Below are 15,766 nucleotides of genomic sequence, written 5' to 3'. Positions count from 1 at the left end.
AAGAGTATTGGGAAACTAGTGGTGAGGTAAGAGGAAAAGGGCTGGGAGGCAGAGTGTTCCTGGCTGCCTAAAAGGAACTTGTGAATTAGGGTATTATTTGACCTCCTAATTGGTGAGGACTTTTTCTGTTTCCTCACAAATGTAAGGTGCATGAATTTACATGCCCTGCCCCCTCTATTCTCTGCAGTATCTAGGAAAGTTAGTCATACTTGTGGGCCTCTATTGTATGCGTTTATTTATTTACCATCGTGGTACTACTTTCTCTTTTAATCTCTTTGTTACCTAGGGAACTGGTTACAGCCCTGCACATTTCTTCCCCTGTTTGGTGCGTCATCATGCTTCTGTATGCCATACACCAGGCTCCCAGTAGTGTATGGAGAACGGTAGGTCTGAAACCTCTTGTGCCTGGCCTGTGTTACAGCACTGGCATCAGCAGGATGACTCAAATAAGAAGGATACAGGAGCTAAAGAGTAATAATAGTAACAATAAAAAAGTAATAGCTCTATCAGTGCTTTGAATCTTGCTGTAGGTAGGCTTTGCTGTGGACAGGTAGATGTTAGAACAGCTGTGAAAGGTTACTTAGCTTTTTTTATGGAAACAAACTGCATTAATAGCCTTTGCTTCTGAACTAAAGTATGTATCTGTAACTTACAGTAAAGAAGTTTGTCCTTATGTTCAGGTTGAACCTCCTGTGCTCTGGCTTGCACCCACGCTTGCATGGGTGCACCAGCTTGCACAATGTTTGAGACATTAACTCTTTCAGTCTCTCACAGCAAGTGGTTACATTTGAAGTATTGTACTAATAATATCTTTGAAGTTTCAGATGAATGCTAAGCAAAACAGCAATACTCACTCAGCAGACATGGAGGAGAGTGTTTCCATTTATCTAGAGAACCCCAAGGGCTGCTTATAATGAGGCAACTCAACAGATTTTCAGCAAAGTGTCTAAGCGTTTTAACAAATAGCAAAAGGCAGTCTCTTGAGCATAACAAGACTAAAAGACCTGAAATAAAACAGTCTTTACTGAATTAGTACAAGTTAATGGATTTATCTGAGAAAAAGAGTAAAATTGAAGTTCAGTTTCTGGGCTGTAGTAATTTGTGAATGTACAGGTGTGCACAACATTTATTTAAGGACTTCAACTAAATCAGAAAATTAGATGCCATATTGCAGCTTCAGCACTGATCCACAGAGTATGGCTGTAAGCTTCTGAAATCACACTAGGGCTTCTGGAAACATGATTTAAACATAGGTCTTTGTGTAAAGCAAATACGGTCATTAAAACAAATCAGTTTTCAAAGAAAGACAGATGGTAAGATAAAGATGGAAGCACGGTCTAAGGGGAAACTACAAGGCTCTCAGTGATCCCATGAGGATGAGGAATCTGAAGACTTTAGGAGAGATGGCTGTGATAATACAGACAAATCTTATTTTGAGCTCAAAACACATTTCAGAATGGTTCGTATAATTTTATGTTAGGCAGTATTTAATGAATTCACATTAGTTTGCCAAATTATTTATTTGGCAAAGTAGTCTTAAAGACTTTCTTTACAAAATCTTTAAAACTGGTTTTGTTGTATTCAAAATGTTCAGGGGTTTTGGTGTTTGGGTTTGGTTTTTTTTTTCATTCAATGAGAGTTTGAAATGAGAAGTTTCCTTTAATGTATTTGACTGGTTAAATGGAATCTGGCTTCAGTAATTGATAGATGTTGAAACTGGGGAGAAAATACATTGCGCAGGAATCATAACACTGTGGGGAGGTGGAGCACCTGTGATAAGGACACGGTCATTTGGAAATGGTAGCTGTGTTTCTTGGAAGCTCTTCAAGAAGTGAACAACACAGTATGTTGTGAGAAATAGGGATGAAAGTTTGACTTTCTGTACAGATACTTTTGCTATTCTCTCAGCACTTGCACATAATGTGTGACTGCTGTTTAAATAATGAATAGGTGGGATAAAATGTTCACTGTAGTTCTTCTGGCTGAGTAGTTAGAGAAGATTTAAGCCTAATAAGCCTCCTGATAATAGTGCTTTAATATAAGTAAGGTTGGTAATTACCCTATAAAGTTCAGTTGTGATGAACCTGCCACTGAATAGATGTATATAGCAAGGCTACAAGACCTTCACTGCTCATGTACATGTGACTTTCTTTCAGGTCTTTTGTTGCTGCTGGGGCTTTTTTAATTTAAAAAAAAAAGCATGTTAATAGTTGACAAGAATGCTGGGAAGTCATTTACAGGCAGCTGGAAAGCCCCAATGCCTTCTAGGTATTAATTTGGGTCTCTCAAAAGACAGGCACAGAAAACATCCTTGATCAAAAAAATATTACTTAAAAGCAGGGAAAGTGTATCCATCTTACCATTCCTTTGAGAGTCTTCCTTGCTCCTCTGTATCAGAGTTAACTTTTAACTCACTGCAACCAGCAACAAATTACAGCAGTTTCTTCTGCACTAGTACATGAGTCAGTGAGGAGGGGATGGCGAAGTCAGACTCTACCCTGATCCTTCCCTCCTACTCCCTGTCCAGCTGCTGCCTGTTTACTCCTTTGGGTACAGCCCGTGATCCTAGAAGCCTACACAGAAAGTTAGAAATAGTGAATGCTCCTACTCCTCTGCGTGAGAAACATACGTGAAGTCTAATTCAACACAACTCCTAACTGCAGTTTAAGTAGCAGGCTGAGCTCTTTTAAGTAGATCAGGTAGGTTATAGGTTATAATGGTGACTGTCTACTTGGTTGTCTGCTTCATTAGTTCCACACATTTTTGTTAAACCTTTATTTTGTCCAGTTAAATGTGAAGATCAGACTGGTCATGTGGGATCTAAAGACATGGTAGAATTGGTTTGTATGTGCAGGTGCATATTTGGACAGCTGATCACTTAACACTAGCATATGTTAGACAGTTTGCTTCTATAGCGTAGTTCTGAGTTCTTAATTGGTGAACATGAAATGTGTACGGTAACACCCCGAGTCATTTAACCCTTAATCATCCTTCACGCAAATCCATAGACTGCTCTGCAAAGCATGATCACTGGTTAACATGTGAATCAATATCCCTGCATTATGCTGACTTTATCTCAAGCCACAGCCTTTGCAAAAGATGAGAGCAAGGGAAAGAAGGATCTGAAAAATCTGTAGTGTTGATATTTCAGAAAAAAAATCTCGCCTTGTGTTACTTTTCTAAGAGAAGCTCCACCTGGGTTACCGCAACTGGTTGTTGTGAAAACCACAAATCAGAGAAATTACAGAAATAATGCGACTCTTTTTGGCAAATTCTTACATTTGTCAGAAAAATTATTTGGCTGAACTAATGAGCGTGATTTAGAATTCAGGTGCTTTGAGCCTTGTAGATAATACTCTTTTGGCTTGAATAGAAGATACTGGATAAGATAAAGCAGTCAGTCATTACTAGCATAACAAATGATGACCAAATGATGATGTCTTAAGGTTCTTCTATTTTTCCTCTGTGTGCATATTTAGCACACCAGATGGTCAATGCAGTCACAATAAACTGGTAAGAATATTTAATTAAATGTGTTCCCAGGACATTAAATGTAGGGTATTATTCTTTGGCTGATGATCAGGGTAAATATTTTGTACTAAAGAAGAGTCCTTGTAGAATATTGCTGGTAGTACATGAAAATCACATTTGGAACAGAAATGTGTTCAAAGCAGAACTTTCTTCACAAAAATTAAGACATCTCTAATGCTAATTCCTTTTATATGTGGTTTTTTTTCTACCATCAATTCACTATTACTCATTACTACCCAATTATTACAAATAGCATGAGAAATTGTTTTAAAATTGGTAGTCGTAGGATAGAAGGAGTCTGAGTTAAAGTCTGTAGCCATTTAATGGGCAATAGTCACACTGAAAACTACAGTTAAGAACAACATCTCTGTTAAAGCAGTGATGGTTCCCTGGTAGTGAAGAAAGCCTGATTGCTCTTGTTGGGAGTTAATTCTGCTCCCTCTGTGAAATCTCAGAGGACTGAAAACATATTTCCATAGCCTGAAAATCCCTCCACCCCCAAGTATACAAACGTCCACTAGCCAGCAGTGATGCTCTGTAGATAACCTAATTCTTTTCACCTTAACCAGTTTTATAACTATCTTTACTCCCATAGAGCAGCTTTTTTTTTCCCCTGTGAAAGTGAGATTAGTAGAATGAAAGAAGGATAAACTTAGCCTATTAAAATAGGCTAGTTAATAACTGGAGGGGGAAAGATCATCCGCAAATCTGAAATAGCTACAATCAGCGGGCAACTGAACTGAAAAGCAGATTACCTTACTGAGAGCTTGTATCTCGGAACTGTCATGCTGTCTAGCCAGTGTTTTCCTTTGAAGAGTCCTCTCACCTCATAGGCAGAGAACATCATTATCTACTTGTAAGAAGGCTGATAACCTAATTCTGAAGGACACTTAATTTAATGGGGGCATTAGAAGTAAGTTGTCTTTTCACTGACTTCGGTGTTTGCACAGTTGTTCTCCTCACATCCCTCTCCTTTCTCCACTGCAGGTCCCTTCTGATGGTTCTGAAGAGTTCCTGGCTCTCTCTTTAGGGCTAGAGCTGTAGCAGGGCTTGAGCTTAAGTTGGGGCTGGGGCCGTGCTGGTTGTGGCTGGTGCAAGAGAGCAGTGGGCTGCATGCTGCACCCCCCCTTAAATACATTAATTTGCAGGGGTGCTAATTAGCTTGGCCCTGGTCTGAGGTGGGTCTGACACTAGGGTCGGGGGAGCTTTCTAGTAGCTTCTTACAGGGCTATCTCCATAGCCCTACCCCACTACTAAAAAGAAACCAAAACCTCTCACAGAAAATGCAGTACAAGCAGTAAATATTTAGTACATTAACATGATACCTGGACAGTAAAAAAATAAAGAGGAAGAGAGGTGGTGCAATTCTATGTTGTACTTGAACAACAGGGAAAGGTTTTGCTGAAAGAGGAATCAAACTGGGATTCACAGAAAATTGCCTCCTTCATTGCACTTTTTATAGGGATCATTAGTCAAATCTGCTGCATGGATGCACTTTCACTGCCCCCTCCCCTGGGCTTTGCCAGCTGATACCAGCTAAAGCTGTCTGATGTAATTCTCACTTTCCTTATGCTGTAACCTTTAACTGTGTGTTAAAGTCTGAGGGGTAGAAAATAACACCTACTATTAGAAATAGGTTGTGAGCTTTGATTCAGAGTCGGTAGCTGAATAAAAGGGGAATAGAAAGGTGGCAACAAAGAGACCTGGGCTGCTTTGCCACAGGTTTCCTGTGCCACTGAGCAAGTCACCTGATCACCCTGTACATGTTTCCCAGCCATATGCAGAAATAACAGCTTTTCCTTAGCTTATCGCAGTGTTGTTAGGATGAAGACTTTGAAGGGATTAGGATCTGTAGCTGGAGCCTTTAAAAAGAACTTTGGATGGATAAAACAAGTTGCTGAAAGCAGCTGTCAAGGTCCTAATGTAAGCTGTACCAAAGTCACAGTGGTGGCCTGGCATCCTCCTGGTATTTGCATTTTGCATCTCCCTTCCCTAGCCTGACTAACACAAAAGTTTTCTCCTTTGTAGCTCACACACATGAACAAAAATGGAAGTATGTGTCAGGCAGCCTCCCAGAACATTAGATAAGCAATCATCCTTAATGTTCTTTCAGCCAGTGCTGAAATGGAAAACAGTAACACTGGATATCTCCAATTCTCTCTTATTTAGAGTTGCTCTTTAACTGTTAAATTGTTTCCAAAATATACAGGTGAGATGAGAAATCTCTTATTCATGATTTTGTCCTACTACTTTCAGGCCCAGCAATTAACCAGAAGAACTGAGGACTTCTGAGTCAGCTGAGACCGTTTTACTGAATCACTAGGGCAGTTCCCGAATATTCTTCCTAGGTGACTGCATACATACAAAGATCCAGCCCCTGCGTGCAATCGGTCAAACTGCTCATGTGCTAACTGAAGCAAAATTTGGCACAATGGGAAGTGAGGATGTAGCTGTTATATAAGGAACAAACTAACTACCAAAGCCTCTATGCATGTGGTACCGATGTCACAGGATTGCAGAATATGAGGAGTTGGAAGGGCCCTGGAAAGCTCCCCCAGTGCAACCCCTGCCAGAGCAGGATCACCAGAGCAGTCACACAGGAACACGGCCAGGGCTTTGGGTGTCTCCACACAAGGAGACTCCACAACCTCTCTGGGCAGCCTGGGCCATGCTCTGCCACCCTCACCCTCACAAAGTTTGGCCTCATCTTCAGCTTGAACCTCCTGTGCTCCAGCTTGGGACCATTGCCCCTTGTCCTGGCATTGGCCAGCCCAGAGCAGAGCCTGGCTCCTTCCTCCTGACACTGCCCTTTCCAAATGGATCCCCAGGAATGAGGGCACCCCTCAGTCTCCTCTGCTCCAAGCTCAAGAGCCCCAGCTCCCTCAGCTTTTATATGGACTTTGTATTCTTTTGTAGCTTCCTGAAATCATGCCAGGCCATGAGAAATTAGACTGTGAATTTGTGATGCATCATGTATTTTTAAGAAAAGTGTCTCTCCTATATAGTGCTGTCTTGCATAAATTTCTTTGAATCATGCTTCTGAGAAATTATAAGCTGATATGACACAGTACAGAGGCAATAATGAAGGATTATGCAAATGTAGGTTGGACTTCCATTCTAGCATTTTTGCACTAAGATATCCCAGAGAACATTTCTAGTGATGTAGGCTTTCAGTTCCCTTCTTTACCAGAAATCTTGGGTTCAAAGACAAACTCTTAACAGATGCCCTGTGGGTCTGGAGCCACATTAGCCAACAGAGGTACTGCCTTTTGCTGCTGCCCAGTCGGGATGCTTTCTACAGAGCTCAAACACTGGTAGGGCTGAGCCAGAAACATGGAGAACCCACAGTCCTGTTCTTGAAGTGCCTTGAGAGGCCAGGAGGAGGAGAGGTGATGCAGGGATCTTTGTGCTTGTTTTGTCTATGTTGGACATTGCATGCTGCCTAATGATGAGAAAGGACTCATGCCTTATGCTGCAAGAGCTGCTGGCAGCATTAAAGCCATGTGCTTAAGGACTGACTTCCTAGAGCCTGTCTGGGAACCTGTGCTGTTCCCTCTGTAGCAGGTTCTGTGTCTCTTGTGGTGAGCACTCTTCTGCTTGTGGCACATCATTGCTTTGACCCACGAGGCTGCGAGCGAGGCAGCTGCTCAGCTGCTGTTAACTGTGTAAGGAGAGAGAGCACAACTCCAGAGACAAAAGGTTTGGAAAGAGTAGCTCTGCACTACAGGCAGCACCCAGCTCTTGTTACTTTTGTATTAGATTTTATGTAATTAATTAAGATGGGTACATTAATTGCAAGCTTGCTGTACCTTAGCGCAAAGATTGCCATTTCTCTTTGATAGCTACAGTAGCTCCTGCTGGATGGTCAGGGTAGCTGTAAAAACAGCCTTTCTTCCCATTTGTTCCTCCCTTACACAGAGAGCAGAAAAGACTCAGGAAATATAGTTGAAAGCAAATTGCATGGTAGCAACGATGCAGGAAAAGAACAAACTGGGAAGTGTCTGCTTTGTGCCAAATCATTTTGAGGACAGCTTGGGAGGTGCAAAAAAAGATGAAAATTAATGGGCAGAAAAGGTATATGGCAGAGCACTGAATGTTTGCATTATCACATAGCTTTGACCAAGAATACCACTACCCTTATAAGCTATGTTTACGAGTGAAAACATATGGCCAGGAAGAACACTTCTCACATGCTTCTCTTCTGTATTCTCTAGGATGCTAACAGTACACAGCTCAAAAGGGAAGCTCTGTTAAGGTTTGTAGTAGTGAACAGTGTGACACAGTGTTTCAGTAGAAAAAAGTTCTGCTTGTGTTGATTGGGAAAAAGCCTACTTACCTCCTTGACTGAAAAAAAATCTTACCATTTCAATTTTAGTTCTGTTTTTGTACCAGAAACTCCCTTTGAAGTTGCTAATGCTCCAGGGAGATCTTGTTTTGCATTATTTGAGTCTGATATACGTTATAGTCAGGTTTTGATCCTTTGTGACAACAGCGTAAACTCGGAATAAATCCTGTTGGCATCCTGGCCCATGGCCCTTCAATGGTGTAATTGTGTTGCAGGTCACAGCAGCATCTGGTCTTTTATGTTTTTAATAGTGGCTGTGAGGTCCTCAGAAGATGAACAATTTGTGTATGGCTCAAGTTTTTTTTCTTTAAACTAAAGCTTGATAATGACATTCTCACCCACAGTTAAAAAAGAAAAGTGTAAGATACAGCAGTACTCTGAGTCTGCAAACAGCTGCTCCACCCCTGGGAGTCTGTGAGGGTCAGTGTTATCTGTAGGGATCTCAGCCCACAGGTGCTACTGTCAAACTGAATTTTGCAGGTTAATGCACCTTTGGTACCAGGGTAACTTTAGTGCCCTTAGGTGCTTTGACAGTCTATTAATGGGGCATAATTCCAGCAGCATTAATCAGACCCCAGGATGTAAAAGGGAATGACTCACAGAGAAACACTGTGTTCTCTCAGTCTGTCACTGTAGGAAGGCATTGGCAATGCATGAGTGGGATTTGTGATATTTTTCAGTTCACATGCCTAGGGATTTCCTCTGCAGCTTCAGGAAGGGTTTTATTTCTCTGCAGGAAGAAGTTACAGGGTTCCCTTGAAAGGAAAGGTAAGGTTTCATGGTTGAAGTGTGCGTGTGAAGAATGACTGGCTAAGGTTGAGGGACCCTATTCAGGCTGGCAGGGTGACTTGTCTGCACAAGCCCGTGCACTAAGACAGACTGGATCTGTTGTTGGATTTTAAGGGACTTCGTTTTGTCTTTTGTTTTAGAGCAGAGTCTGTTTCCTTAGTGGGACGTAAACTCTACCTTGCTAGTCAGGCCTATGATCAGTTTGGTCATTGGCCTAACTTAGGGTAGATAATCTGAATTTCTTGCCATTTGGAAAGGCAGCAAGAGAGGGGAAGTTTGATATGGTCCTATCAAGAAATAGTGTGAAAACTAATTGCAGTATGGGAGGGATTGGGACACTAGAGTTGTGATCCAGGCATGGAAAATATGGGCTGTCAATGGACAGCTCCTTTTAAAAGAGAGGTACTTTTGACTTGTTACAGAAAAAGGGTAATGAACAAGTGAAGATGGTTTCAGTCACTTTTTGTATTCTCTGGTTTTGATCTAGGTCTGCTCCAGCTCCTACCCAAGGTCCCACCAGTGCTGGGGCTGCAGGGCCACCTCCTGCTACCAATGTGTCAAGCAACAAACGGCTGCAGCAGACACAAGCTCAGGTGGATGAGGTAAGTGGCTGCAGGTGATTTGTTGCTGATCACAATGTTATTTTGTGGATTTTTTTTCTTTAAGGTGCTTTCCTCCCTAGTTATCCAGCAACTCCTGCTCATCTGAAGGCAGCGGATCTAGGAAATGAGGTTTACCAAAGGATGGCATCCATGAGGAAGAAAGATTCTGAGTATGAACATCCTTGTACCAGTAACACTTCTGCAGAGTAAACATCAGAATTGGCGACAATTCAGAAATCCATTCCAGACAGTCAGGTTAGGAGGAAATGTCATAGTGGAACCAGCTCTTTTAACGTACTCCTGCATTCCTAAAGGTTAGACACTAATCCCACAGGCTGTTTCTCAGGGACAGATCATCAGCTTCTCATAGATTGATTCAAGCCATGAGAATTGTATAGCTGAAAGCTGTGCTCATTAGCCAGAGCTATATTGATTAATCATCACAATTTATCCCCAAAGAAAGGCACCCAGACATGACATCGTAACAACATATTCAACAAAACCCCACTCCTTTTGTTGCTCTTGGAGAACCACATCTCTGTTCCAGCTTGGATCCTTAAATTCTTGTAGCATACAGACTACCCCACCAGTTTGGCTGTAATGCCAGTGTTCATCCAACTGCTGTGATAACAGGAATGAGCAAGCATACCACCACTCATGGGTGTAGTGCCTGAGCATACAGCAGTACAGTAGCAGCTGTAGCATCCTTGCACAGCTGCTGTGCAGATTTGTGTGCTGCGTGTGCAATAAAGACTTTTGCTAAACACCTGCAAAGACTTAAGTCTTTGCTTACTGTTCATGGGGAAGTGGCCAGGACTTGTGTGATTCTTTAATGCCAATTCAATAAAACACACATTAGCAAATAGCTAGTTACATGTATAAAAGCCATTATTTTCAAGGCTCCAGGTATGCTTTAAAAACAGTAGAGAAGACCTTAAAACATCCTACTGAAATACATTTCTTAAGGTGAATTAAATACACATGTCAAATTGAGATTTGTCTTTTTGAGAACCTTGTCTTTGCTGAAGATCTGAAACAAGGTCTTTCTGGTCTCCCCATTGCTGATCACAAGAACATCCTCTGGCTGCAGAGATGCCTGCAAAAATTTCTAGGCTTAGTTCTCTCGTTATCACTAATTTTCTCATTGCACTAACTTCATTGACCTTAGTGGAGTGTTAGAGTTATTACATTTCAGCTTTTGTCTTGGGTCAGAAGAAAGAAATAAACCTTTTGTCCTGAACATACTACATCATGATGGTTCTGTAATTGTTTGTGAGCTACAGCAAAAGTAATTGTCCCTAGAAGATGAAAAATAATTTCTAGTTATTGTTTAAACTGAGTTATGCAGGTCAGATACATAGGGCTCTTCAAGCAGATCAATGGAGGTGGCTCCAGTGAGGCTAATGAATCCCCACTTCAACATACTCTGTATTCTGAGACTTTTCACTCAAGCCTATCCAAGTTTGTCATCTTGTTATCGTGTGAAGCCTGATGGCATAATTTTTGGCAGGATCTCTTATCCAGTATGTAGGGACAGTTAATAGATCTTGGATTTGAGGATTATGCGGGTGATAATCAGGATCCACTTTTTTTTTTGTCTCCCATTTGAGAAGGAGGCTGAGTTTGGTATGAGTTGTGAGTGGACAGCATGTGGTCAGCAGATCCTTGTTTAATAGGGCAATCATGGTGTAAGAATAACCAAGGGAGAAAAATGCCACGGGGCTTTCAGTACGGTGAAGTCACTAGGGTGAAACTGGTTTATAGCACCTAAGGATCTGACCTGTTAAGCTTTGCTTTGACCTTCCTACTAGATCTCTCCTGGTTGTTTTTTCTTTCACGTCTTGTGGGAAAGTAATCTGTAGGTGGCACCAAACACCACAGCACGGCACTCCACTCCTCTGGCTGTTCGGCTCCAAGCGCTGTTCTGCATAGGACTTCACACCCAAACCCGAAATTCAGCAACGCCATCACGACTTTGCTTAAGAGACAATTTTTGGTCTTAGTAAAATGACTGACATTTTCAATGCTATATCAGTACTGATCTAGTATTTCAGCTTTGTCCATGTTGGAGTTTCCCCTCTGATTTCTCTAGGCATCCTAGAGATTATTTTCTAAGGCCTGGATCCTGGTTTTAGTCTAGACAAACATTTATTTGACAAAAATGCGGTCTCATCTGGACAAGTGTTCACTGCAGTCAGGTTAAATTCAGTAAATAGTTCTGGGCAGAAAAAAATGAGAGATGGGTAGGAAATGTTACAGTATTTGGTTTTAGCATTTGGAAACAGTTTAAAATTTTCACTATGGAACTTTGTACCAAGACAAAATTCAACTAAATACTAGCTAAGAAATTAAAACAAAAGGTGTTTTAATTTGATATGAAGTTAAATGCTTGGAAGGTTTTGGTTTGGAAAAGCAAGTAAGAAAATTTGGGTTGACCAAGATATTTGATGTTGTTTTAGGTTTGCTAGACAGGTGAAACACATCTTTTGAGTTTTGGCACAGCATTTAACACTATGCCAGTCCTTTCAAAGACTCTTTCACTACAAGTTTCATCTCACTCTATTTAAACAGCGTATTTTTTTTACTTACCCTGGGGTTTTGCAGGGAATAGTTAAATTATATTAAATACAAATAATATGGACTTCCTTATTACTGAGTATGCAAAGTAACAGAACAGCAACCATATTCACTGCTAGAATAAGTGGACACAACTTTACTGAGATTGGCATACTGTCTGACATTTACATCAGTGATTAATTAGTACAGGATTTTGATTTAGAGTTATTGGCTTGCTAGAAGAGGATTTTCATCTAAGTCAGTGTATAAAATATATGCATGAATGGGCCTTACCTTTGTGTACTGGCTGTGGACACTTTTTTCACCGAGGCTGTGCAGTAAGGTGGCATGAGCTCCCTGCTACACTTCAGGCTGAATTTTCTCAAGTAAAGTTTTCTCCTCCTCCACTTTCAAGCAGGACTTCAAACTATGGCTGGGAAGATATCTTGGCCAGGAAAGATCTGCAGAATAAGTAAATTCCTTGAGTCAGGAAATGCATACAGTTCCCTTCAGAGTGGCCTTTATCTAGCCAATTGGTTAGATAGTTCAGGTAAGAAAGTTACATTAAATGTATAAGGAAAATAATGGCTTGGTCTTAGTGATGACTGGACAAATGTCAACCAAATTGTTGTGTAGAGGTACTGGTCTCCATCAGTTTTTTGTATCTATAGTGAAGTAGATAGTTGTAGGATAAAAGAAATTAAAAACCTTAATGAAACTGATTATGGTATTTCATAATATCCCTTTATTTTTTACCTTTAAGAGCATCTAAACACAGTATAGCTATGTTCATCTTGTTCTCACTGTGTCTGTTTCCACAGGCATGATTTTTGAGGCACTATTCAGGTAATTGCCATCGCATACCATAATGGCAAATGGTTGGTTTCAATATGATATGTGATATTCCAGAGTGTGAACATACAGGTGATGTGTTGAATACTGTGTGTTAAATCTAACATGTGGCTGTGCCTTTGCAGGTGGTAGACATCATGAGAATGAATGTTGACAAAGTGCTAGAAAGAGACCAGAAATTATCAGAGCTTGACAACCGGGCAGATGCATTGCAAGCAGGTGCCTCGCAGTTTGAAACCAGTGCAGCCAAACTGAAGAGAAAATACTGGTGGAAAAATTGCAAGGTAAAATACATGAATTCTTATTAAGAATCACATCATGGCAGGCATTACTTTCACTTGCATTTAATGGGACTTTGCTTTGCAGGGAAGGATCTCTAAGTGGTCTTTTCTTGTCAAGGGGAAAAAGGGATGCCTTACCCTCTAGGCTCCAGGATAACAAGTCAAGCAATCTTTACCAGGACCTATTGTTTAGATAATTTCTGCAGTATATAAAATATAGACACAAATTCTGATGCTTCAGTCAGTGCCTGCAGATAGGGGTGAGAGTGCATTCCATGTTAATTCATGCCTGTTCCCTATGTGAACCACGAAATTTGAGTAAGTGTAGTGAATTCTAGTAGTGGGAAGAAAGATTTTGCTTGTGGGAGATCATCAGTCTCTTGATCTTTCTTTAGGATGGTAAACTATCAAAAAAACACTTGGTTCCACAAACTGCTGTGAGAAGTGAGGAAATGACAGTCCTTTTAAAGAGGGGCAGATTAGGCTAGAGCAGGACTTTAATGAACCAGTTCTCTCCTCTTCTGTCTTCAAAGTCTCATTCTTTCACATGAGCAGAGGGAACATCACTCTCCTTTGCTTTTTCAGCCCTCCACTATGATTTATGTTTTCTGGACCCAGAAACTTCAGGTCCTTTTATTCATATAAGACCTCATATCCTTGCCTCTTTCTACTCCAACCAACATGAACACTGTGCTGAAAGTTCAGCTTCATTTCCATTTCTCTTCAGTACCATCTTTGCTGCTGACCATTCATGTCCACCCATATAAAACAACCTCTTCCCGAAGAAGAATCCCACATGTATCTCTCACCAGTCTGTTGCCTGCTTTGTCTCTTCAATCCACAGTGCCATGAAATGTAAAGCAAGGCAAAATAATCTAGGTTGAACTGTACGCACAAACACTCTAGATCCACTTCTTAGTTAATTATTAAAAATTCAACTAAGCAGTTCCTCTTGGCCTCTTTTAGCTGTTGCCCAGTTGCTTTGGCTGACAGTGCAGGAAGCAGGGCTTTTGGGAGCTACAGACACAGATTTTGAGTTAGGCTCACCCATGCTGACTGCAGTCACCACAGTGACCTAAGTTACACTAGAACTTCCAACCTACTCTCATTCCCTTTTCCTCAGTGTCCCTTCCTGCTTAACCCTGACAAACAGAAACCCCCTATCCTTCCTCTGGCTCCCAGACTCTGGAAGGAGGGACGAGGGTGAAAAATAAATATCCTGCAAGCCAAAGGCTGGCTCTGTCCTCCAGACATATGCTGGGAAGAATGAGGGCCTTGATTTGACATGTCCAGTTTTGCTGGTTTTTCAATCTTTCCATTCTCACTGGGGTGATGACGGGAATTGGACTGCAGCATCTCTGGTGGCCTTATTAGCATTCAGCATGTTTCATGTGGGGGCCTCTGCCCCACAAAACTCAATGCTAGTATGGTCTGTGCATAGCTGGCTCTGATGTATCTGTTCCTGTGGAAACAGACTTCAGCTTTGCAATCAGCTATTTCCAGGCTAAGAAGCTGGAAACTGTGCTGGGTAGCATTGGCTACCTCTCTCAACAGCACAAGTACACAAAGCCAGCACAAATAGCTGCTAGGCATTAGACGTCTCCAGCTGCCTCTGCCCTGAGTTATGGGAACATGGTGAAAAGTGATCAAGTTACTCTGGAATAAAGTGGTATATGGCCCTGTGTGAATCCAGCCACTTAAATCACCTCTGGACTTGTTTTACTTTGGATGTTTACTTTTTCTTTACTGCTGGAAATGGATGAGGTTGATCACTGCATCTTAGCTGATGGGCAAGAAGTTGCTAGCTTTGACAAGAGACTATGTCCATTGCTGGTGGCCAGCTGTTCCTAAAATTGACACTAAATGTGGGGCCTTAGCAAGTCTGCCGGGGTGAGTCGTTGCAAGAATTAAAAGTATAGAGAATGAGCAACTAAGTAAAAGCAAAAAAATCCTGAGGGGTTAATGTCTTTCTTGTGAAAACCTGACTTTTTTTCCTCATAACTTTCTTTTTCTAGATGATGATCATCCTTGGTGTAGTTTGCGCAGTCATTCTCATTATATTTATAAGTGAGTAATTAATTTTCTCTTTCATTTATGGTCTCAATAGCTCTGTGATTTAAGAAGTGTTGATATATTAAACAAAATAAAAAATGGATATAAAATATTTAAACCGATTAATTTGCGAAATTCCCCTTTTAGTGTCATGCTGTTAGAGTGAGAATTACTGCAAACCCTCTAGACGCTTATATAGGTAGAATTTGTTGACATGTACTTTACATTAGCAGGTTACGTAACTTTCCCTAGGATTAAAGACTCTCCTTTTTCATGTTTATATAATTTTTTATGCAGTCTCAGATATCTTTCTTTCATTACAACCAGTGCCATAGTCCTGGTGTTTTCTAATAAGAACAGTAATTGCTTATATGCATGCCTATAAAATAGGCATAATAAGAACAGTAATGCTTATCATGCCTATAAAACGAGGGTGAAGGCCCACAGGCAAACGGGCATCTGATGAATTTTTAAAAAGCATATAGGTGCCTAGTTCCCAGCAAATCAGCTGGAATTTGAGATGCTGCATCTTGAATACGTAAATATTGTTAAAAGATGGCCCAAAGTCTTACTGATTTCTTGTCTCAAAAGATCATCCATCTTATTCCACACATTTGTTATAGGAAAGACAGCATATGAATGAATAATAGCAGTCATGCTGGTTGGGAGCCAGCGATCTTGTAATGACAGGAACTGAACATTTTATTTATGTAACCTCTGTGTTAGCAACAGCCATTGTGTGACATAACTGTAATATG

General features: G+C 40.9%; 1 protein-coding gene across 1 annotated transcript in view; it reads left to right on the top strand.

Annotated features, from left to right (window-relative positions):
- The window catches only part of LOC104535769 (vesicle-associated membrane protein 2-like), a 38,395-nt gene extending 23,364 nt beyond the window's left edge, over positions 1-15,031 (top strand). The window contains exons 3-5 of the mRNA XM_010183100.1: positions 9,153-9,267; positions 12,801-12,959; positions 14,972-15,031. Of these exons, the coding sequence (XP_010181402.1) occupies positions 9,153-9,267; positions 12,801-12,959; positions 14,972-15,031 (334 nt within the window). The remainder of the gene's footprint in view (positions 1-9,152; positions 9,268-12,800; positions 12,960-14,971) is intronic.
- The last annotated feature ends 735 nt before the right edge of the window (positions 15,032-15,766 follow it).

This window comes from Mesitornis unicolor, unplaced genomic scaffold (genome assembly GCF_000695765.1).
Source record: "Mesitornis unicolor isolate BGI_N332 unplaced genomic scaffold, ASM69576v1 scaffold964, whole genome shotgun sequence".
Classification (NCBI taxonomy): Eukaryota; Metazoa; Chordata; class Aves; order Mesitornithiformes; family Mesitornithidae; genus Mesitornis; species Mesitornis unicolor.
This window is presented reverse-complemented; position numbering and strand designations above follow the sequence as displayed.